Source organism: Schistocerca serialis, chromosome 3, assembly GCF_023864345.2.
Source record: "Schistocerca serialis cubense isolate TAMUIC-IGC-003099 chromosome 3, iqSchSeri2.2, whole genome shotgun sequence".
NCBI lineage: Eukaryota > Metazoa > Arthropoda > Insecta > Orthoptera > Acrididae > Schistocerca > Schistocerca serialis.
This window is the reverse complement of record NC_064640.1, coordinates 676,275,312-676,298,429: the sequence shown is the minus strand read 5'-3', so window position 1 is coordinate 676,298,429 and position 23,118 is coordinate 676,275,312. Positions and strand designations below refer to the sequence as shown.

General features: G+C 39.7%; 1 protein-coding gene across 1 annotated transcript in view; it reads right to left on the bottom strand.

Annotated features, from left to right (window-relative positions):
* Positions 1-23,118, bottom strand: part of LOC126470553 (putative hydroxypyruvate isomerase) — a 42,618-nt gene that overhangs the window by 16,254 nt on the left and 3,246 nt on the right. Inside the window, exon 2 of the mRNA XM_050098490.1 lies at positions 5,686-5,797. Coding sequence (XP_049954447.1) covers positions 5,686-5,797 — 112 coding nt within the window. The remainder of the gene's footprint in view (positions 1-5,685; positions 5,798-23,118) is intronic.

Below are 23,118 nucleotides of genomic sequence, written 5' to 3'. Positions count from 1 at the left end.
GCACAATGAATGTTCAAAACATAAATGTATAAATACAAAAAGCTTTTGCACAGTGTTTTAGGAATGACTAAGTTGTTACATATATTTCTTGCTATAATGGCCACAGTTTAGTCTTCACACTTTTATGTAGAGTTTGTAGATTTAATGCTGCAGACTACATTACTGTTTCTACAAGTAACAGTACTTGAAGAAGAAGATGTAGTTGTAGTAGTAGTTGGTGTTTTTATAATAAAAAATAAACTGCTGAGAGAGAGAGAGAGAGAGAGAGGGGGGGGGGGGGGGGGAAACCATATTTCAAATGTATCCAATGGACTTAAAAATTATAATTCAAAATCAGATAGGTATAAAATTCATTCTTAAAATGGAATGTAACCAAGTAAAATAAGATTACTTGTATATACTATCAATAATTATTTATGTCATACTAAAAAATACGATTAAATGCAGATTGGTAGTCACTTACAAAGTTGATATATCAAAAGAAGAATGAGTGTCTAATGGCTTAGAAAGCAAAGGTAACTGTTTATTGTAGAGTAATGGAATACAGTTTGGGCTCACATATGACAAATTTTTGGATTTTGAAGAACTGCTCAGCTGGAGCCAGAACAGATTTTGTGAATAACTATTATGCAGACCTCACATTATCCTTTTAGTTCACAAGGTACAAAAGTCTTTAGAAAGGAGCACTTGGATTAATGTCATGGCTGACATCTAGAAAGGCTTTCGCCACTATGACACTGTCACTTAGTACACAAAATATGTGCTTGTGAAATATTATACAGAATATGATACTCAATTCAGGATTTTCTGGTAGCTAAAACTTCACATGCAGACCTTAATAAGGAGACTTCAACGGAAGTGGGAGCAGCACAGGCATTCCTCAAGGGAGGGGAACATAACTGTACCTATTTTTGATATACAAAGTACATCATATCATATAGACACTTCTAATATTCCAAAAAACTTATAGAAATCAATAAAAGGTTTATAACAAGTGGTCATATTTTTAAAAAATATATTTTTTACCTGTTTAGATGGTGAAGCAACACTGCAATAGTGTCTATGTGGACAATGAGAAAATTTGTCTAACTGGCAGTGGAAAACTGTGTTCTTTAGGTTAGAAACGCATTTACCAAAGTTCATCTCCCTCATTTTCTCCCACTGCCTAATTATTTCTTTGAGCAGAGTGTTGCTCCACAACTCTTCTCGTGTATTTTTTGTCCACTTTGTCAAGAAAATTTGTGAAGTATTTGTGATTACCTGTTTGACCTTTACAAGGTAACCAATAAAAAAATCCCTGTACAATCCCCAAAGCACTGGCCATAGCCTTCCTAACAGATGAAATTAACTTTGGTTTTTAGGCACAGGATCACCATCTTCCAGCTACAGTTTTAACTGGTGTTCTGTTGTCGACATGAAATGACAGAATTTTGTCTCATCCAAAATCAGTTATATTCATTTTGAAATTTTCCCAGGATCCCTGAGGAATTCATTATTATCCTGAGGAATTCATTATTACAAGTGCTTTCCATCAGTATTTAATAAAGTAACTGGGCAGAAGATTATTAAATTGCTATGGATTTGAAAGAGCTGTGAAAACTGAGTATCCATAACAATTTATGCATTGCAATTTTGGTTCAATTATGGTGATGAGTAATTAAAACTATTACCATCCTGTAAATAATTGAATTCTTGGCTATCCTGCACGGACTGAAAGTTTTCATGATACAGAGATGGTAACTGCTCATCCTGCAGTGACTATTTCTCTTGTCATACTTACACTCAAGTGTCAGATAAAGTTGACAGCAAACAACAGAAATGTTTTACAAAAAAATGTGACATCCATAACTATGATACAATGCACAACTGTGATTTTACAAATACAGTACAACTCTTAGTACTACTATAATGGACATTATGTAAGCTTGACATTAATTTTTTTTTTTAAGATGTGTCTCATTTGAAGTTGGAAGGTGATTTACTGAACTCACTACGATTAATCAGTATGTCAGTGTAACATAGAGGCCAAGACCACCTGTTGTGATCAATCTAAACAGATGTCACATCTCATCCCGATTCACTGTCAACTAGCCATATAAGAATAATATGTAACTTGCACCAACATTAAGAAATGCTACTGCTTACTGTTTACTGTCTCACTATTGTACAATCTCTTTGTATTAGACATTTATTTTCCCTCACTTGGTTTCTCTCAGGCTTGTAATACTACATGCAAATGACAATCAAATGAGGCACTGCTGTTGTTAAGACAATGGTCTCATACTCGAGAGAATGGAGTTTGCATCCTTAAATATTCTGTGTGTCCACATATTTGACTTATTTATTTCCATTGTACAATGACAAAATTCTGTATCATTATCAGATAATCCCTGGGCCAACATTGCAGCTCGACTATGGTGAATGGCTAGGTCAGATAGAGTGGTCAAGGTGACAAAGCAGGCAAAAAGTTATGAGGGAGGGTTGGGGAAAGTTGCAGACTGCTGTGGGCTGATGCAGCAGGCTCACGGGATAGGAATAAGGCACTGGTGAGCTCAGACAGGGGAGTTTTGTGCAGGTGGACAACGACATCGAGGCGTGGATTGTGACGGGGAGATAGAACAGAGGAAGAGGGAGACAAAAGTATGGGTGCAGAGTGATTGAAATTGGGGGAGGGGGTTTAAGGGGCATAGGTTGTGGTCAGTGTGGGCCAGAGGAGACTGAGGACGGGAGTATTACAGAACTGAAGGATGTGTCGCAAGAACAATTTTCATCTATGTAATTCACAGAAACTAGTGTTAGGGGGAACGATCCAGATGGCATGAACTGTGAAGCAGCCACTGAAGGTGAGCATGTTGTGCTTAGCAGCATATTCTGCCACTGGTGATCAACTCTGCTCTTGGCTATGGTTTAGCAGTGATCTTTCATTTGGGTGGACAGCTAAGTGGTTGTGATGTCTACATAAAGTGTTGTGCATAAGAAACAGCATGGCTGGTTCAGGATACGACTGCTTTTACAGGTGGTAGTGACTCTGATAGGGTAGAATATCCCTATGATGGGACTGAAGTATGATTTACTGGGTGGGTGCATTGGACAAATCGCACACCTAGATTTTCAACAGGGGTATGACCCTTGTGCTAGAGGTTGGGACTAGGTGGGGTGCGAGAATAGACTGCGATAGTTCGTAGACTGAGTATACAGAGGTCACCACTGTGGAAATTTTGGGAAGGATTGTGGATAAGATGTTCCTGGTGAAGGACAGGTAAAGTTGTTCTGGTCGGAGGTCCCAAACTATGTTAAAGAGCAGAGCTGACTATCCAGTGGTAGAACACACTGCTGAGCACAACATGCTCGACTTCAACGGCAGTTGCTTCACAACCCCCAACACCATCTCCTCTGAATTACTTAGATGGGAAGTCTCCTTGCAACACATCCTTCAATCCTGTAATACTCCAGACCTCAATCTCTGCTACGCCCTGACCTACACCGACCTCCACCCCTGTCTTCATACCCACCTACTTCAATCATTCTGCACTCACAATCTCATCTCCCTCCTCTTCTGTTGTAACTCCCTCTCACAATACAGGCCTTGACATCACTGTCAGTCCACACAACTCCACCTGCCAGCACCCAGAACAAAGTAACCAGTGCCTATTCTTATCCTGTGCACCTACCACCTTGTCCTTCCATCTGCCAACCACTCTTCTCCATCTCTCCCTCCTGCTCCCCGCATCCTCTCTTCAGTCACCCCAAGTGAGCTGCAGTGCTGGCACAATGTAGTCAGCTGGGGCAATGTAACCATGCAGGTGTATGTTTATTCTATTATTCTGAACAAGGATTTATCAGAAAGCTAGCAATGATTTCAGGCTTTTTCATGTACCTATCAACAATTCAATCGTTCTACTATATGGTGAGTAGTTATCTTTACTCCTTCAATTATTTATATTTCAGCAAGGACTTTCCACTGCACAAATTTCTTACAACCAGATGTGGTTATCTTAATGTGAGAAGTTTAGTTATATATGCAATGCGTGCAGACAATGTAGTGCTTTTCCATGTCGGTTTCACAAGTGCTTGACCACGAGAAGTAGTCGAAATTAGCTAATTGCATGATTTAATAAAAATCATGTTACAGCCTACTACTAACCATGTTTATGTTTGTGACACGAGCTGTGTCAATACAAACTATACAGACAGAAGATTTCTATTGGTAATTAAGAGCTGAGTTTCAATAACAAATACCAAATACTCTCATTTCCAATATACAGGGTGATTCAAAAAGAATACCACAACTTTAAAAATGTGTATTTAAGGAAAGAAACATAATATAACCTTCTGTTATACATCATTACAAAGAGTATTTAAAAAGGTTTTTTTTCACTCAAAAACAAGTTCAGAGATGTTCAATATGGCCCCCTCCAGACACACGAGCAATATCAACCCGATACTCCAACTCGTTCCACACTCTCTGTAGCATATCAGAAGTAACAGTTTGGATAGCTGCTGTTATTTCTCGTTTCAAATCATCAATGGTGGCTGGGAGAGGTGGTCAAAACACCATATCCTTAACATACCCCCATAAGAAAAAATCGCAAGGGGTAAGATCAGGGCTTCTTGGAGGCCAGTGATGAAGTGCTCTGTCACGGGCTGCCTGGCGGCCGATCCATCGCCTCGGGTAGTTGACGTTCAGGTAATTACGGACAGATAAGTGCCAATGTGGTGCTTCTTCTTCGAGCTGAGGGAACGGCCAATTCTCTAACATCTCCAGATACTGTAGTCCAGTTACAGTAGCACCTTCGAAGAAAAAGGGACCAAAAACTTTATTGGCTGAAATGGCACAGAAAACGTTCACCTTAGGCGAGTCACGTTCATACTGAGTTGTTTCCCGCGGATTCTCAGTGCCCCATATACAGACATTGTGACGGTTGACTTTCCCGTTAGTGTGGAAAGTTGCTTCATCACTAAACACAATCTTTGAAACGAAAGATTCATCTGTTTCCATTTGAGCAAGGATAAAATCACAGAAATCGATTCTTTTAATCTTATCAGCTGCAGACAGTGCTTGAACCAATTTCAGACGATAAGGTTTCATAACTAACCTTTTTCGTAGGACTCTCCATACAGTTGATTGTGGAATTTGCAGCTCTCTGCTAGCTCTGCGAGTAGATTTTCCTGGGCTGCGAACAAATGCTTGCTGGATGCGTGCTACATTTTCATCACTCGTTCTCGGCCGTCCAGAACTTTTCCCTTTGCACAAACACCCATTCTCTGTAAACTGTTTATACCAACGTTTAATACACCACCTATCAGGAGGTTTAACACCATACTTCGTTCGAAATGCACGCTGAACAACTGTCGTCGATTCACTTCTGCCGTACTCAATAACACAAAAAGCTTTCTGTTGAGCGGTCGCCATCTTAGCATCAACTGACGCTGACGCCTAGTCAACAGCGCCTCAAGTGAACAAATGTACAACTAAATGAAACTTTATAGCTCCCTTAATTCGTCGACAGATAGTGCTTAGCTCTGCCTTTTGTCTTTGCAGAGTTTTAAATTCCTAAAGTTGTGGTATTCTTTTTGAATCACCCTGTATATTCAGGACCATCATCAGCACTGCATGCTGCATTCAGCAAGCCTAGCACCAGGAAAAGCAAGCACAAAAAAGACAGGAAGGCATTCATTACTTACCGTTTACAGTGAAGGCCTTTTGCATATTTAACTGCAAGACTGAGGCTTTCTTTAAACTTCTCCTCCTGTCCAGGAATTGCTGCAAACCCAAGTTCTCCTTTACTTGGGTCACCTACGAGAAGTTTGTATAGGGTTTGAGTGCTGAATACAACACGATTTATTTGACACAATTGAAATAAAAATTCATGATTGTAACAAGAAAACTATACAATGAAATACAGCTTATATTAATGCCTTAACCATATTTAAACTATTAGCCAATGTGAAAAAATTAATTAGTCCTGCTGAAACATGTCACCCTATCTGCCAACAGTCAAGCCTGATATTCTTGTGTTAAAGAGTGTGCCTGGAAAATGAAAGGTCACAGGATTGAATCCAGATTGCACCACAGAATGTATCAGTCTGGCTTTATCCTAGCTTTTACATTTCAAAGATGTTATTCCTATAACACGTAGTTCAGATTCTTCATTACTGGGATAGTTTGGGGATATGCAACTCATTGACATGGTATCTATTTGAAATAATTGCACCACGTTTTTGAGCTACACAGAATTATTCTCAGCCAGTGAGGAGAAACATTTAAATTGAACCAAGTTGTTTTCTTTCAATGAAATACAAACTCACTGAAATATAAAATGTGATGTTCTACATCACAGGAAAGAAAAGGTTAAGGTTTAACATCCCATAGATAAAGATGTCATTAGAGACAGAGCAGAGATTCAGTTTAGGGACGAGTGGGAAAAGGAACCATCCTTGCATCCTATAAATCAAAGTTTTATAAGAGAAATATTTTTACATGTCTTCCAACACAAGTAGAAAACCACATGTCAAATTGTAATATCGTCCTGTATTGATGGTAGGAAGGAAGAACTCTTCTAAATAACTCACTCACTATAAGAACTAGAACATATTGTCAAATTGTAATATCCTTCTGCACTGATGGTAGGAAGGAAGAACTCTTCTAAATAGCTCACTCACTATAGGAACTACAACACATTGTGCATCATCCCTAACCAACAGATCTTATAATAGTCAGTACACTTCAACAGCAAGCGTGACAAGATAACAAGTTCCCATCATATCTTTTTAAGGTATTTCGTAACTCATGTCATAGATTTCAGTACGCTCTAGAATACTGCAAAATGATATTCCCTTTCCCTCTCTTTAAAAGTGTAAAAACAAGTTGCAAATTTTCCAGACCTATTTATTTGTTCAGGACATCTACAACTACATCTACATCCATAATCCGCAAGCCACCTGACGGTGTGTGGCGGAGGGTACCTTGAGTACCTCTATTGGTTCTCCTTTTTATTCCAGTCTCATATTGTTCGTAGAAAGAAGGATTGTCGGTATGCTTCTGTGTGGGCTCTAATCTCTCTGATTTTATCCTCATGGTCTCTTCACGAGATATATGTAGGAGGGAGCAATATACTGCTTGACTCTTCGGTGAAGGTATGTTCTCGAAATTTAACAAAAGCCCATACTGAGCTACTGAGCGTCTCTCCTGCAGAGTCTTCCACTGGAGTTTAACTATCATCTCCGGAATGCTTTCGTGATTACTAAACGATTCTGTAACGAAGCTCGCTGCTCTCCGTTGGATCTTCTCTATCTCTTCTATCAACCCTATCTGGTACGGATCCCACACTGCTGAGCAGTATTCAAGCAGTGGGCGAACAAGCGTGCTGTAACCTACTTCCTTTGTTTTCAGATTGCATTTCCTTAGGATTCTTCCAATGAATCTCAGTCTGGCATCTGCTTTACCGACGATCAACTTTATATGATCAGTCCATTTTAAATCACTCCTAATGCGTACTCCCAGATAATTTATGGAATTAACTGCTTCCAGTTGCTGACATGCTATTTTGTAGCTAAATGATAAGGGATCTATCTTTCTATGTATTTGCAGCACATTACACTTGTCTACATTGAGATTCAATTGCCATTCCCTGCACCATGCGTCAATTCGCTGCAGATCCTCCTGCATTTCAGTACAATTTTCCATTGTTACAACCCCTCGATAGACCACAGCATCATCTGCAAAAAGCCTCAGTGAACTTCTGATGTCATCCACAAGGTCATTTATGTATATTGTGAATAGCAACGGTCCTATGACACTCCCTTGCGGCACACCTGAAATCACTCTTACTTCAGAAGACGTCTCTCCATTGAGAATGACATGCTGCATTCTGTTATCTAGGAACTCTTCAATCCAATCACACAATTGGTCTGATAGTCCATATGCTCTTACTTTGTTCATTAAATGACTGTGGGGAACTGTATCGAACGCCTTGCGGAAGTCAAGAAACACGGCATGTACCTGTGAACCCATGTCTATGGTCCTCTGAGTCTCGTGGACAAATAGCGCGAGCTGGGTTTCACACGACCGTCTTTTTCGAAACCCATGCTGATTCCTACAGAGTAGATTTCTAGTCTCCAGAAAAGTCATTATACTCAAACATAATACGTGTTCCAAAATTCTACAACTGATCAACGTTAGAGATATAGGTCTATAGTTCTGCACATCTGTTCCACGACCCTTCTTGAAAACGGGGATGACCTGTGCCCTTTTCCAATCCTTTGGAACGCTAAGCTCTTCTAGAGACCCTACGGTACACCGCTGCAAGAAGGGGGACAAGTTCCTTTGCGTACTCTGTGTAAAATCAAACTGGTATCCCATCACGTCCAGCGGCCTTTACTCTTTTGAGCGATTTTAATTGTTTCTCTATCCCTCTGTCGTCTATTTCGATATCTACCATTTTGTCATCTGTGCGACAATCTAGAGAAGGAACTACAGTGCAGTCTTCCTCTGTGAAACAGCTTTGGAAAAAGACAGTTAGTATTTCGGCCTTTAGTCTGTCATCCTCTGTTTCAGTACCATTTTGGTCACAGAGTGTCTGGACATTTTGTTTTGATCCACCTACCGCTTTGACATAAGACCAAAATTTCTTAGGATTTTCTGCCAAGTCAGTACGTAGAACTTTACTTTCGAATTCATTGAACGCCTCTTGCATAGCCCTCCTCACATTACATTTCGCTTCGCGTAATTTTTGTTTATCTGCAAGGCTTTGGCTATGTTTATGTTTGCTGTGAAGTTCCCTTAGCTTCCGCAGCAGTTTTCTAGCTCGGTTGTTGTACCATGGTGGCACTTTTCCATCTCTTACGATCTTGCTTGGCACATACTCATCTAACGCATATTGTACGATGGTTTTGAACTTTGTCCACTGATCCTCAACACTATCTGTACTTGAGACAAAACTTTTGTGTTAAGCCGTCAGGTACTCTGTAATCTGCTTTTTGTCACTTTTGCTAAACAGAAAAATCTTCCTACCTTTTTTAATATTTCTATTTATGGCTGAAATCATCGATGCAGTAACCGCTTTATGATCGTCGATTCCCTGTTCTGCATTAACTGTTTCAAATAGTTCGGGTCTGTTTGTCACCAGAAGGTCTAATATGTTATCGCCATGAGTCGGTTCTCTGTTTAACTGCTCAAGGTAGTTTTCAGATAAAGCACTTAAAAAAAATTTCACTGGATTCTTTGTCCCTGCCACCCGTTATGACCGTTTGAGCCTCCCAGTCTATATCTAGCAAATTAAAGTCTCCACCCAGAACTATAACATGGTGGGGAAATCTACTCAAAATATTTTCCAAATTATCCTTCAGGTGCTCAGCCACAACAGCTGCTGAGCCAGGGGCCTATAGAGACATCCAATTACCATGTCTGAGCCTGCTTTAACCATGACCTTCACCCAAATTATTTCACATTTCGGATCTCCGTCAATTTCCTTCGATACATGCAGCGAATAATCAGAGGAGAACTAATGAAGTTGGACACAATACTTTCAGCCCGCAAATTAAACTACTGTCTTGGTAAAAGCACCCCAGCTGAACATCCGAAGGAAAGTCAAGTCAGTTCATTTTAGAGATAAGATAATTAAAATCCTAAACTCTCCTTATAGCACAACCTCGCATTTGATGTAGAACAGAATCAATAAACAATAAACAGACATGATCCAAAAATTCTAGGTTGCAGCCTCTACAGGCAATTTTGAAGCAATCTGAATTGTATGAGAACCAATCAGAATTATAGTAACAAATTACTATGCAACTATGAGCTACACAGAAATCCATTAGGTTTCTTTGCCAGCCTTGTAATAATGACTCAATCATATAACATTCAGTGGCAGTGTACTGGATCTTCTCCTCCCAAAAATATTTTACAGGGGTTAAATACGTAAAGTTCACACTGATTAATTTAATAGATTTCATGTAGCATACTACAGCAAACAGAGACAAACTTACTTTTGAGCCTGATTTCTCACTGCACCAAATTACACAATTAGTGCTTTTTATTTTCAAATTGCCCATCACATCATAACTGCATAGTCTTGAACATGTCTCATGAGTAGAAACCATGTCACAGTTTCAATCTCCTGCTCCATACATAACAAAACATCTAATGCATTGTAGTAATCATAATGTGAACCAACTTTTTTGGAAAATATCACTGCTCAATACCATCATTCCTCTTTTCTGTCCCACTGCATATCATCACAGAGTCAGTCTGTTACCTGTAATGAATGCTAATTAGCAGTATGAATACTATTAAAGGTTCCATTCAACCTTGTTCCAGAAAACAGGTCAAGTAATTGAGCCAGCTGTAAGTACAAATAATTTCATTTTTCATCACAACATGGTGGAATGTGTGCAATGTACCTAAGCATTTACAATTTACAGTTAGGAAGGACTAGTGAATCCATACTGTCCTACATCTGGAGTACCAAAAAGAGCCATGTTCTGGAGACTTCTTGATACTTCTAGAGAATTCTTGTAGGTGCAGTAACACATTTGAATGTAACCAGACTTGTTTTTGGCTAGTAATATGGAAATAGAATATAAGAGAGATGCCTTCAATTCAGCAGGAGTAAGAGTACCAGAGTGAAAGCAGTAGTAACCAGAAGCAACCCGTGGCAGTCACTGTAGGTAGTATGAATATCAACTGATTAAATGAAGTCCATATTACTAGATTTCTGGAATTGCACTATATCAGATGGAGATTCCCACTTGTCTTCATGCTTTATTAAGATCATTTCTGTAGAATTATGGGACTAAGTCGCAGTCACACACCATATGTCACATTATCCTGTCACTGAAGTCCATGGAACATGTTAAGTCCTTGACATTTGTCACCGTAAAGGTGAACGAGTTACAAAATAGTTGCTAGAACAACCCACAGGTTGCTGTTGCTTCTAGCTTAACAGTTAACTGTGCTTCCACTGAGTGTACAACTATACAGTGAGTACATCTGGCAGAAAAGAAAAACTAGTTAACAGTGATGAACTACAGCCAACAAAAATGTCAAACTGATAAGTAATAAACTGCTTTTGTTATCAAACAATATTTTTATTCATACTCCTCTTCCCTACTGCTGCTACCGCCAGTATATGAAGAAGTTTTTTCCCTAGCATCCTGTTCCAGTAGGTTAAAGAGCCCAAAGCTGTTCAATCTTGATCTGATATCATGACACAGCTATAGTCAGTCACTACACACCAACCACTCTTTCATGACAGTTGAAAACTTAAGATCTTCACAGATTCAAAATGTTTCTAATAAAGTTTACAAAAATGTCTTCTTCCATAACTATTTATTTACCCTGACCAGATTAAGACCTACAGGCCCCCTCTTACATCAGATTAGGGTAATGATCAGTTGTATATAAAATTTCAGACAGTGTTACTTTATGGGTTCATCACTGAATTGACTGAAGGATATGCAGTATAATAAGTGGCACACATGACAGCATTTCTACTCTTTTATTCCCCCTTAATCACAAATTATGCACAAGTATTAAAAGCTTAGTTTTTGACGTACATGAAATTCTACAGCAGGACAACAAAAAATATCAGAATGCATATTTCACTATACAACAGTGTGTACACTGTTGTGAAACTTCCTGACTGGTTAAAACTGTGAACTGGATTACGAGTCAAACCCAGATCCTTGTGTTTTGCAGTAAATCGTCTGAAGCACTTGGAAATAGGAAAGAAGGTACTGGCAGATGAAAGCTATCATGAAAGTCAAGTGTAATGCCTGGGTTTGAATATTAGCACACTGTTTTAATTTTTCAACATGTTTAACAATAACAACACTTTTTAAAATTCTTGAATAGTCTTCATTCACAAGGAGAGTTAATCCTGCATTATACGTTGCAAGAATATAGCACAAGTCACAACACTCCACTTATTACTCATTATGATGTAAAAAATATACATATATCAGTGATCACAGAATGCCTTTGTGGGGTGTACCTTTTCTTCTTAGAAACAAAAGATTTCTGTGAACTTTGAGCCTGTCCATAGTTTTCTGTCTTGTGTAAATGATTTTCAGTTGTTAAAACTTTCAGCTGTTGCTGTCTCAATGCATAAGTATGAGCTAATATTGAAAATCCTTCCTTGCATTGTGGCAAAGAGCCAATTCTGCCTTTAAAGGAGTCTTCTGCCTCCTACATCACCACCAAAAGTGGGTTTCTTATTTTATTATGAGGTATTTATTATGAACAGAAGATTTCCTCAATATTTGATTCACCATCAACACACATCACACTTATAAACACTCTCACTTTCATCAAGTACAAAGAGAGACTGTATAAATATGGTACACATTTACAAAACCGTAGGACATTTTGATGGGAGGTGATTTCTTGTAACAGCTGTATTAAAACTTTTAAATAGCTACCATAGGCAGTAATTTGTTGCCAGCTTTCTTAAACATGTTTCATAGAAATGGACAAAATGTACACTTATGAGCAACTCAGTTACAAACACGGTGGCGACACGTTGTGGTGTGGCCACACTGAAAGTATTGGGGAGCCATCCTAATCAATGCCAATGAGTACCATCATTCGTCAGTTGAGATTACATTTTTCCCACATTTCTAGTATCGACAATGGTGTTCCTACACCCATGGTAATCTCCATGCCCTGTTACCTCCAGTGGGCAGAGGGACATGTTTGAAGCACTGGTATATGTACTCCATACCGAGAATGAGGCTGCTCACCAGAAATTGTTGGACAAGACTGAAGTGAAGAGTAATTTGTTGAACTGTTGCCTGTCTATCAATGGTTAAAATCTGTGACAGACCATAGTACTCCTGTCATGCATCTTGCTGCTGGTAATGATTTTCTCCGAGTTGAGGTACTCCCCCCCCCCCCCCCCCCCCCAAATATAGCAGCCTTCTTAAACACACAATAATATGAGCACTTCGCGCTTTTAAGTCACCTCAACAATACATATTCTGAAGAAATGATCATTAAAATTAATGATAAGGGGACATGTGCACATGATGGATGCTGCATTTATGTATGCCAAACCCAAAAGGATCCACGACAGATGTTTCTAAATCGCGTGGAAAAACAAAAACATCATCAAAAGGATTTTTGGTGCTATTATTTCAATGTGGACATAACATTGATCCATTATACTATACATCTCACAGACAACTACAGTGAAAATGTGGCTTGGTCATGGTGAAAATGTACAAAAAATGCTTGGACAAAGAGGAAACTTTCGTCTTGATTGACTATTTGGTATGGGTAAAACAAGCACTGGTTCTTATAGCTCGATGTTTTTATGATTATTTGCACAGTGAGTTAAATCAAAAGTTAACGTGATTGATGCTCCTGACTGCAGCACACTGTCGCCACTGCAATAGTTAAAGTACACAAGCTGGAATTCGAAATAATGTCCCCTCATACACTATTCTTCAAATTTGGCTCTGTGTATTTTTTTTCTATTTCTTAACCTAAAAATGGCTTCATTTAGTGAAGAGGTTATCTGCATTGTAATGAGCATCATGTAGTTAAAAAAAACTTAGCTTCAGGTGATGTGGCATCAGGCTATTCAAAGGGAATGGTCATTAGTGCTCTTGTTGAATATGAATGTGTGTGTCATCCAGTGAACTCAACAAAGAATCTTTCCTCACAAGTATCATTACTGTGACCAATTCCTGCAAGCATACATTAGGAGCCTCTTTTTTATTTAATTCATCCAGGGATCACCTGATAATGGTATAGTATTTGATATCATAATACAATTAAAATAAATAGCCCAAACGTACAGACACACAGACTGTACAATGATGTTTTTGTGAGGATAGGGCAGGTGGTTGGTCCTGGACTTGGTGAAGGAAACATCCGGGTATTTTTCTGAAATGATTTTGAAAAATCACAGAAAATCCAAAATCAGGAAGGCCAGGCAGAACAAACTCCATCCTCCTGAATGTAAGGTCACTGCCTTAACAATTTCACTCCCTGTATCAGTCGGTGCATATGATATAATGCTCTTTTACTCATACATACAATTTGCAAATATAATGCAGAAAATAATTGTTCACTGTTTCTTTGCATTTACCTATGCTATCATTGCACACACATGATGGACAACAGTTGGTGAATCTAGGACCACAAATATGTTGCTATGCTCTCTGCACTCCCTTTCGTCTAACTATATGGCTATAAATATGTTACTATGTCCCATTCACATCTCCATTTTCTCTCTTCTGTCCATCTGGAAAACTAAGTCAGAACCCCCCTGTGATGAGTCAGATGCTGAACTCAGGAGAATGATAAGCCATTACTCTCATGCACTATAAATCTTGGCACATGATGCTCTTGGTAGAAGCATTATACTATGATCACGTACTGTAAAATGACAGGAGGTTGTAAGTGTCCCCTCTCGTTCTAACCCCTACTCTGCATTCTCTAAGTAGGCTTTAACTGTCTAGTATGAAATACTTATGAAGTATGTTTTGTACGCCTTTTAAACAGGGGTATTTTAGTCATCTTTCTTGTCTCCTTGGGCAGTTTATTATACAGTTTTCTACCCTGATAGAAAACACTCTACTGAGTTTTTGAATACATAAAGAACTATTAGTGAAATACTAATGCTTCCCTTAACATCCATAACAAATTGGCTGATGTACTCATTTGGTGCTGTTCGAATACCCAATTTTTAAAAAATAGTTCTTCACAATGAGTCCAACTACTACTTTTAATTATTATTCTTATGGTTCTTTTCTGTAGTTTGAAAATGGTGTCCATATTTTGTGCCTTTGATCCCTAAAAAGGATCCCATTGCTAAGAACTGAGTGTATGTAGGAACAGTATGTCACCACAAGACATTCGTTGTTACTCATAACTGAACCCCGTGAGCATAACATACTGACCCTTTTTTTGCCAGTATCTTTGTCTGTTCATCCATATTAATTGACAAAAAATATTAATTCCTAAAAACTTTGCAACTGTTACACAATGCATACATTCATCATCTGTGTTTAATCTGAAAGAGTTGTTTTCCCTCTTTATGCTGAAGTCCACGTGGCTGAAGTCCACGTGGTTTGTTTTCTTTAGGTTAAAAGTTAATTTATTACATACCGCCCATCTAAAAATTTCCCTGAGGGTTTCACTTGCCTTTTCTACTGGGGTTTCTGGGGTTTTATTGATAAATATGACGCTTCTGGTACCAGCAAAGAGATCTTTTCACCCACGTCTTATATTGTCTGGACAGTCACTGATATATGCTGAGAACAGAATTGGACCCGATATACTCCCCTACAAAACACTGATGTTTGTGTGTTTCTTGTCTGACAACTGGATTTTTTTCTTTTTTTAAATAAATATTTATCATCAACAGAACTGTGAACACTGTTTACCTTTTGCACTCTATTTTCCAGGTAAGACAGGAATCATTCATTTGTTATTCCTCTTACAACCACCTCTTCCAGCTTGATATAATAGTGTTTCAGGGTCAACAGTGTTAAAAGCCTATAAGAAAACTAAGAATATGCTTGTAACAGAGTCAACCTTGTCAATAGCTTCAAGTAACACTTTTGTGTACTTGTTAATGGCTGATGACATACTTCTACTTAAACAAGCAAACTGTGTTTCTTTAAGAAGGTTGTATCTTCTTCAGGTAACTCATTAGTCAACCTTTTTTGACTGATAAAATTATATTTGAGAATACTGACAGCAGTGACACTGGTCTGCAGTTCACTACACACTCTGCATTATCATTCTTTAGCAAAAGCCCAACTCTGTAAAAATATCCGAACTAAATGACTCACTTATGTTTATTAGTGGGGTTTGTATGCTGTATATGCATGCGTTCTGAATAGACACTGGAATCTCATCTATGCTTGCTAACTTTTATGTATTTATTCTGATTTTCTATTACTCCATATCCCCCCCCCCTCTCTCTCCCTGGATATCTCCTCCTCCCCCATCTCTCTGTCCAGCTCATAGCCTCCTCTCTCTCTGTCCACGAACTCCTCCTTCCTCTAACTGTTCACTTCCTGAACACCCCCCCCCCCCCCCCGCAAAGTCTCTGTCCATCTCCTTGTGCCCCTCTGTCCCCCTCCCCCTCTTACCTGTCTATCTCCTCCTTCCCCCTCTCACTGCTCATCTCCTGCCTCTCCCCTCTCTCTGTCCACCTCCACCTCTATGTCCATCTTCTCCTTCCTCCTCACTGTATCTCCACCTCTCCCTCTCTCACACTTCTCTGTCCATCACCCCCATTCCAATAGGTTCGTGGTTCTTACCCACATAGTTATTTCTTTCCAGATAGTAAGTAATTTGTATACCAAGTTTGGCTGAAACTGGTCCAAGGATGTAGGAGCAGCATTTTACGCACGACTTTATCCATGTACGTACATCACACATATTTAACATGTATTACACATATCTGTACACAATTTCAACTGTATCTCTATCATATTTTGCCCTATATTTTCATATTCATGTATCTCAGTGTCTGTGATGTCATATTTCCTGAAATATTTGTCATACAGTGATATAATTTTCCAGGTACATTCAATGGTATATGAGGATAATGTCTGTGAAATGTGTTGTGAATAGAATTAGTATTAAAGAAGTGATAAATTAAAACACTGTGTGTGATGCAGCAGTTTTTCACACACCTCTGCATTTAAGATGTCATACCCCTGAACAGTGTGTCGTGCAATGATATAATTTGCAGGTACATTCAGTGGCATTGCTGTACAATGATGATACAACAAGAGAAATAAGGGCTCGTATGGAGGCATGCAGACAGTTGTTTTTCCCTCTCTCTATCTACAAGTGGAACAAGAAAGAAAATATAGTTACTTGCAGGGTGTATATGTAGATGTAGAATCCTGAATCCAAATTAGTTCTTCCTGTAATGACTCAAGGATACTATGCTTCCAATGAAAACTCTCCTGATGAGTGCAGATGAACAGGGCATCATTTTCTACTTTGTAGTAGGTGTGGATCTGCTCATTGTCTTGAGCTTTGAGAAACTCTGCCATGATCTTAGCCGGCTTCTCATCAGTAATCTGGATGGTAGTGATCCTTCTGAGCTTATTCCTCATGGCAGCATCCTCTGGGACATTCCTGATAAATCATACATCAAGTTCCTTACTTTCCACATGGTCAAAATTTTTGCCCAACATGCTTTAAGGAAGATGTGGCAATGCGCCTGGTAATACATTCTCTCGGCCTGGAATGTACTTGACTGTGTACTCACATTCTTGCAAGACCAGTGCCCAGCACAGCAGCCATGCATTCAAGTGCCGACAACTGTTCACGAATGTTAATGCCTTGTGAGTGGTCACTAATGTTTCCTGCTGGTCTAATAAGTACTTCTGAAACCAGTGCTATCTCCAAATAGCTGCCAACAATTTTTCTCGGTAACACTGTATTGCTGCTCACAAGCATTCAGCATGTGGTTAGCAAAGCAGATGGTTTTATGTTCTGTCTGTCCTTTCTGCACAGATAGAGGCAGTAAGACATTATCCTTCCTGGCTCTGCAAACGATTGAGTCACAGGTACTTGAGCGTCTTGAAATTCTTGACACCTGTTCCTGGGAAAGGGGCCACTAACGATGACACGGACTGCTTCGGCTCTCCGTAAGCTGCCAACTGGTGCACCAACTGGCATGCAACCTGGCGAGTGGCCAGCTGACAGACATGACATCAAATGCGACTGCCCCTTACATAGTCACTGCTGGGCGGGCAGTTAAAGTGCTGACTGCCACACCAGGCCACTGACCATGCCAATCCACGCACCTTCCTCCAATGTATTCCATTAAGGTGTGTGTGTGTGTGTGTGTGTGTGTGTGATGATAAAAAATGAGGATGTGTAATCATGGCTACTGATAAAAGAGCCACATCAAGACACAATTTGTCTAGTATATTTCAAGTTGTTTTCCCTTGATGCTTGTTAGAATTAAGTTGCTGAGAAATTTATCTCTCTCAACTCTTTCTGGGAGCGGTTTTAGCACCTCAAAAACTGACAGCTTCCCATAAATAATCATATTGTTTAATTGGTAATAATTAATGCAAGGTAGTAATGTAATTTAATTTTTAATATACTAATTACTGAGGACTTATTAAAATATTATGGTCAAATGTTATGTGTTTAATTATGTTGGATTGCGCAAGGAGAGCTATCAATAACTTTCCTATGTAAAGGAATTGCTGTACCTAAAGTTTCAGCTAGACAGCATTAGCCATTAATTATTTAAAAAATCCACAAAACCACTGATAATGAGAAGCAGCCATTGAAAAGTCTGAATGTGGCTACTTCGTTAAAAGCTTCTTTCTACCATGCCCAATAATACCAACATATTGCCCTTACAATGGTCCCACACTGGTGCTGGGGGTGGATACCATTGCCACTAGAGAGTTGGTAACACACAGACTTACGCAGTCTCCTGATTTTCTCAAATTGTGCTAATAAAACTGTGAGCACACCTTGCCTCACACTCAATCAGTGTCAACACTTCATCCAGATCAGATAACAGTGGAGATGCATCATCCTGTATAGGACAAAGGAGATGGACCATTAAACCGACAGTCACTGGCTCAGTGTGTCCATCTTTGTTTGTTTTATACAGATGTGGTAACCAAGTGTCGTTGAGGTGAAGAAGTCAACCATTCCTCTGCGCATTGCACCATGTTTTACAGAATATTAATTTCACCAACTGTGCTGTGAGACTATTAGTAATTCACTGCTGCCACAAAGAGTGATGCTGCCACTTCTATCTCCAGAGCTCACTGCCAAGACAGGTATGAGAACATATGTCAGAAGTTCGGTCCTCCACAATTCCCTCTCTGCTATGTCTTCTTGCTGTTTCCAACTATTTATCATTACTTCAGCCAAGAGTATTAATCTTACAGTGCATTAAAGTGTGTTCTTCAAGTCAGTAGGTACCTATGGTCAGAAGCAATGATTGTTGTGCCCACTACTGTTTACACAAACTAACCTGATGCGTGGCATGGTGGATGATAGGTGTGACTGTAAAGGCATTTCCCATTGACACTCGCTCCCATCAGCCACAACGCTGAGTGTCAAATTAGCTTGCATGCCAGTACCTTACCTATGTTAGGTGCAGACTCTCTTTTAAATTGTTGATTAAAATTTGTTTCAAATGAATCATTATGAGGCAGTAACTGTTTTGTACAGTGAAAAGTACTGTTATTTGTTAGCAGTTTACTTTCTGTGTTATTCTCATTATTACTGAATAATATGACAGTGTTGTTTTTACACATGCCTGCCTTCTTCTTCTGGTAGTTCACTGAACCCGCTATGCTGGTGCTCCTTTATTTTCTGCTGTGCAATTATTACAGCCATTGTCATATACTGGAATGAAACCCCCATGCCTGTAAGTAAGAAATGGATCCAATTACCACTTCCCAGCTGGTTTACCAAATAACCACAGTTTCTACATCTACATCCATACTCTGCAAGCCACCTGAGGGTGTGTGGCGGAGGGTACCCTGAGTACCTCTATCGGTTCTCCCTTCTATTCCAGTCTCGTATTGTTCGTGGAAAGAAGGATTGTCGGTATGCTTCTGTGTGGGCTCTAATCTCTCTGATTTTATCCTCATGGTCTCTTCACGAGATATACGTAGGAGGGAGCAATATACTGCTTGACTCTTCGGTGAAGGTATGTTCTCAAAACTTTAACAAAAGCCCGTACCGAGCTACTGAGCGTCTCTCCTGCAGAGTCTTCCACTGGAGTTTGTCTATCATCTCCGTAACGCTCTCGCGATTACCAAACGATCCTGCAACGAAGCTCGCCACCCTCCGTTGGATCTTCTCTATCTCTTCTATCAACCCTATCTGGTACGGATCCCACACTGCTGAGCAGTATTCAAGCAGTGGGCGAACAAGCGCGCTGTAACCTACTTCCTTTGTTTTCGGATTGCATTTCCTTAGGATTCTTCCCATGAATCTCAGTCTGGCATCTGCTTTACCGACGATCAACTTTATATGATCATTCCATTTTAAATCACTCCTAATGCGTACTCCCAGATAATTTATGGAATTAATTGCTTCCAGTTGCTGACCCGCTATTTTGTAGCTAAATGATAAGGGATCTATCTTTCTAGGTATTCGCAGCACATTACACTTGTCTACATTGAGATTCAATTGCCATTCCCTGCACCATGCTTCAATTTGCTGCAGATCCTCCTGCATTTCAGTACAATTTTTCATTGTTACAACCTCTCGATAGACCACAGCATCATCTGCAAAAAGCCTCAGTGAACTTCTGATGTCATCCACAAGTTCATTTATGTATATTGCGAATAGCAACGGTCCTATGACACTCCCCTGTGGCACACCTGAAATCACTCTTACTTCGGAAGACTTCTCTCCATTGAGAATGACATGCTGCGTTCTGTTATCTAGGAACTCTTCAATCCAATCACACAATTGGTATGATAGTCCATATGCTCTTACTTTGTTCATTAAACGACTGTGGGGAACTGTATCGAACACCTTGCGGAAGTCAAGAAACACGGCATGTACCTGTGAACCCCTGTCTATGGTCCTCGTGAGTCTCGTGGACAAATAGCGCGAGCTGGGTTTCACACGACCGTCTTTTTTGAAACCCATGCTGATTCCTACAGAGTAGATTTCTAGTCTCCAGAAAAGTCATTATACTCCAACATAATACGTGTTCCACAATTCTACAACTGATCGACGTTAGAGATATACATCTATAGTTCTTCACATCCGTTCGACGACCCTTCATGAAAACGGGGATGACCTGTGCCCTTTTCCAATCCTTTGGAACGCTACGCTCTTCTAGAGACCTACGGTACACCGCTGCAAGAAGGGGGGCAAGTTCCTTAGCGTACTCTGTATAAAATTGAACTGGTATCCCATCAGGTCCAGCGGCCTTTCATCTTTTGAGCTATTTTAATTGTTTCTCTATCCCTCTGTCGTCTATTTCGAAATATACCATTTTGTCATCTGTGCAACAATCTAGAGAAGGAACTACAGTGCAGTCTTCCTTTGTGAAACAGCTTTGGAAAAAGACATTTAGTATTTCAGCCTTTAGTCTGTCATCCTCTGTTTCAGTACCATTTTGGTCACAGAGTGTCTGGACATTTTGTTTTGATCCACCTACTGCTTTGACATAAGACCAAAATTTCTTAGGATTTTCTGCCAAGTGATCTAGAATGTAGGTTAACAATAGTGACATTCATTCAAGCAATTCCCAGTCCAATATAGGCCAAGTTGGACTTCTGGACCTTGGGATGGGATGTCCAGTTGAGAATTATGGGGTGGTAGCCTCAGCTAGAGGTCTGGGCAGTGGCTGCCGATCCTGTTATCACAATACAAACTCTGGTGAGGGTGGTAGTGGCATGTATGATCAATGCAGCCAAAGGTGGTTTTGGTGGTTTCTCTGTGGACTGTCCCCGGTGTCTACCTACTATATGTGGCTGTCCTGTAAAGACTTATCTTTCCTTCTCACCCTGCCCAGTAAACCCTCTTTCTTTCTCACCGTATCTGGTAAGTTCTCACCGTATCTGGTAAGTCCTCACCCCATCTGGCAATTCTTCCCTGAACCTGGGGTTCTGAGCAAGTTTTCTGAATTCTACCCCTTCTCCTAAACTTCACCAGTCCTTTTCCTTCACCCCTCTTCCTTCTCCTTCAACCCTTTTGCCAGAAGAAGGAGCCAATGGCTCCAAAGGCTAGCAGACTTTAATATCTTTTATACAAGTGTTCTCCTGCCACCATTTGGTGAGCAGATTTTTTATCTATCCAATTACATTATAATATGAGTAAAAGTATCACCTGAAATGTATTGAGTAAAAAGTACTTGATACCAATGAGTACTGATTGTTTTCAATCTCTCTAGATGTTAAACTATCTTTGTCAGTGCACCATGAGAGCACTGCCAGGTGCTTTACTAAAAGGTGTCATGCATAAGACACCATATCACTCCAAAGTTGCAGAGATCAAAAAACAAGAATGGAAAATTCTTACGTGCATATACATTCCAACACAAGAAAAAAATAACTTACACCAAGAGAACCACAGACACAAACACACACATTTGCTGATACTGTATGCAAGAGAAACTTAAAATTCTATGAACATATTGACAGAATGACTACTAAAAGATTTATTAAGAAAAAAGTAAACTCACAGACACATATGCAACACAATGGTACAGTGCAATGACATACAGCTTCCCACTCAAGTAGAGGATTGTTACTGAGTGGTGCTTGTGGCACACACATTTCTTCCCACCACTACAGTAATGGGACAGCACACTGAGCCACTCGATTCTGAATGCATGCTTCCTTGGCAACCACGTCTCATAATTTAGCTGCCTGACATCATATGGCCTACTATCCAGCGGAATGATATTCCTTAGACAGAAATGTTTTCAATGTGTGTGTTATCAGATTCATTCGAGTTTTGGTTGTCACTGTGCTAACGTTGTTTCGAGTTTAGGTAGTTGGTGCACAAGGGAAATACGGAAGCGTCTGATCCCACCCGTCTGCTTTGACCCATGACGTCACAAATATGGCGGAAACAAAAACAAACACACACACACTTTCCACAAGAAGCCTAATGACACTAACGGGACAAGCGCGGGAAATGGGGTGTTTTGGGTGGGGGGCAAACTAAATATAAATAAATTTAGATGCCTTGCGTAGCTACAACGTGTAAGTGAAGACAGCCATGCATGAATACCCACCCACCTCCTCAGGGGTCGTAACCCCTGCAACCCATAGAAGATAAAGATGCTTCAGTAGCTGATTAGTGTTTTTTGTCTTTAAAAAAAAAAAAAAAAAAAATCTCACGGGATAGAACGAACAGATCAGAAAAGTAAATAAAATAAGATAAAACAGAACTGGAGACAGCCACACTCAAACCAAACTCCGCGCCGTCATGACGTCACACACGACAACACCCTTACGTCATGGGTCAAAGCCGACGCGTTGGATCGGACGCTTCTGTCGACCCGTGCACTAGTATGGGTTGTGGAAGTGTTTTCAATGAGGTTTTTTTTTATTTTTAGGTCTGATTAGTTTGCTGTGCAAAAAGAAGTATATTTTTTTAATTGCTTTTTTGTTAGGTATTCATATGACAGT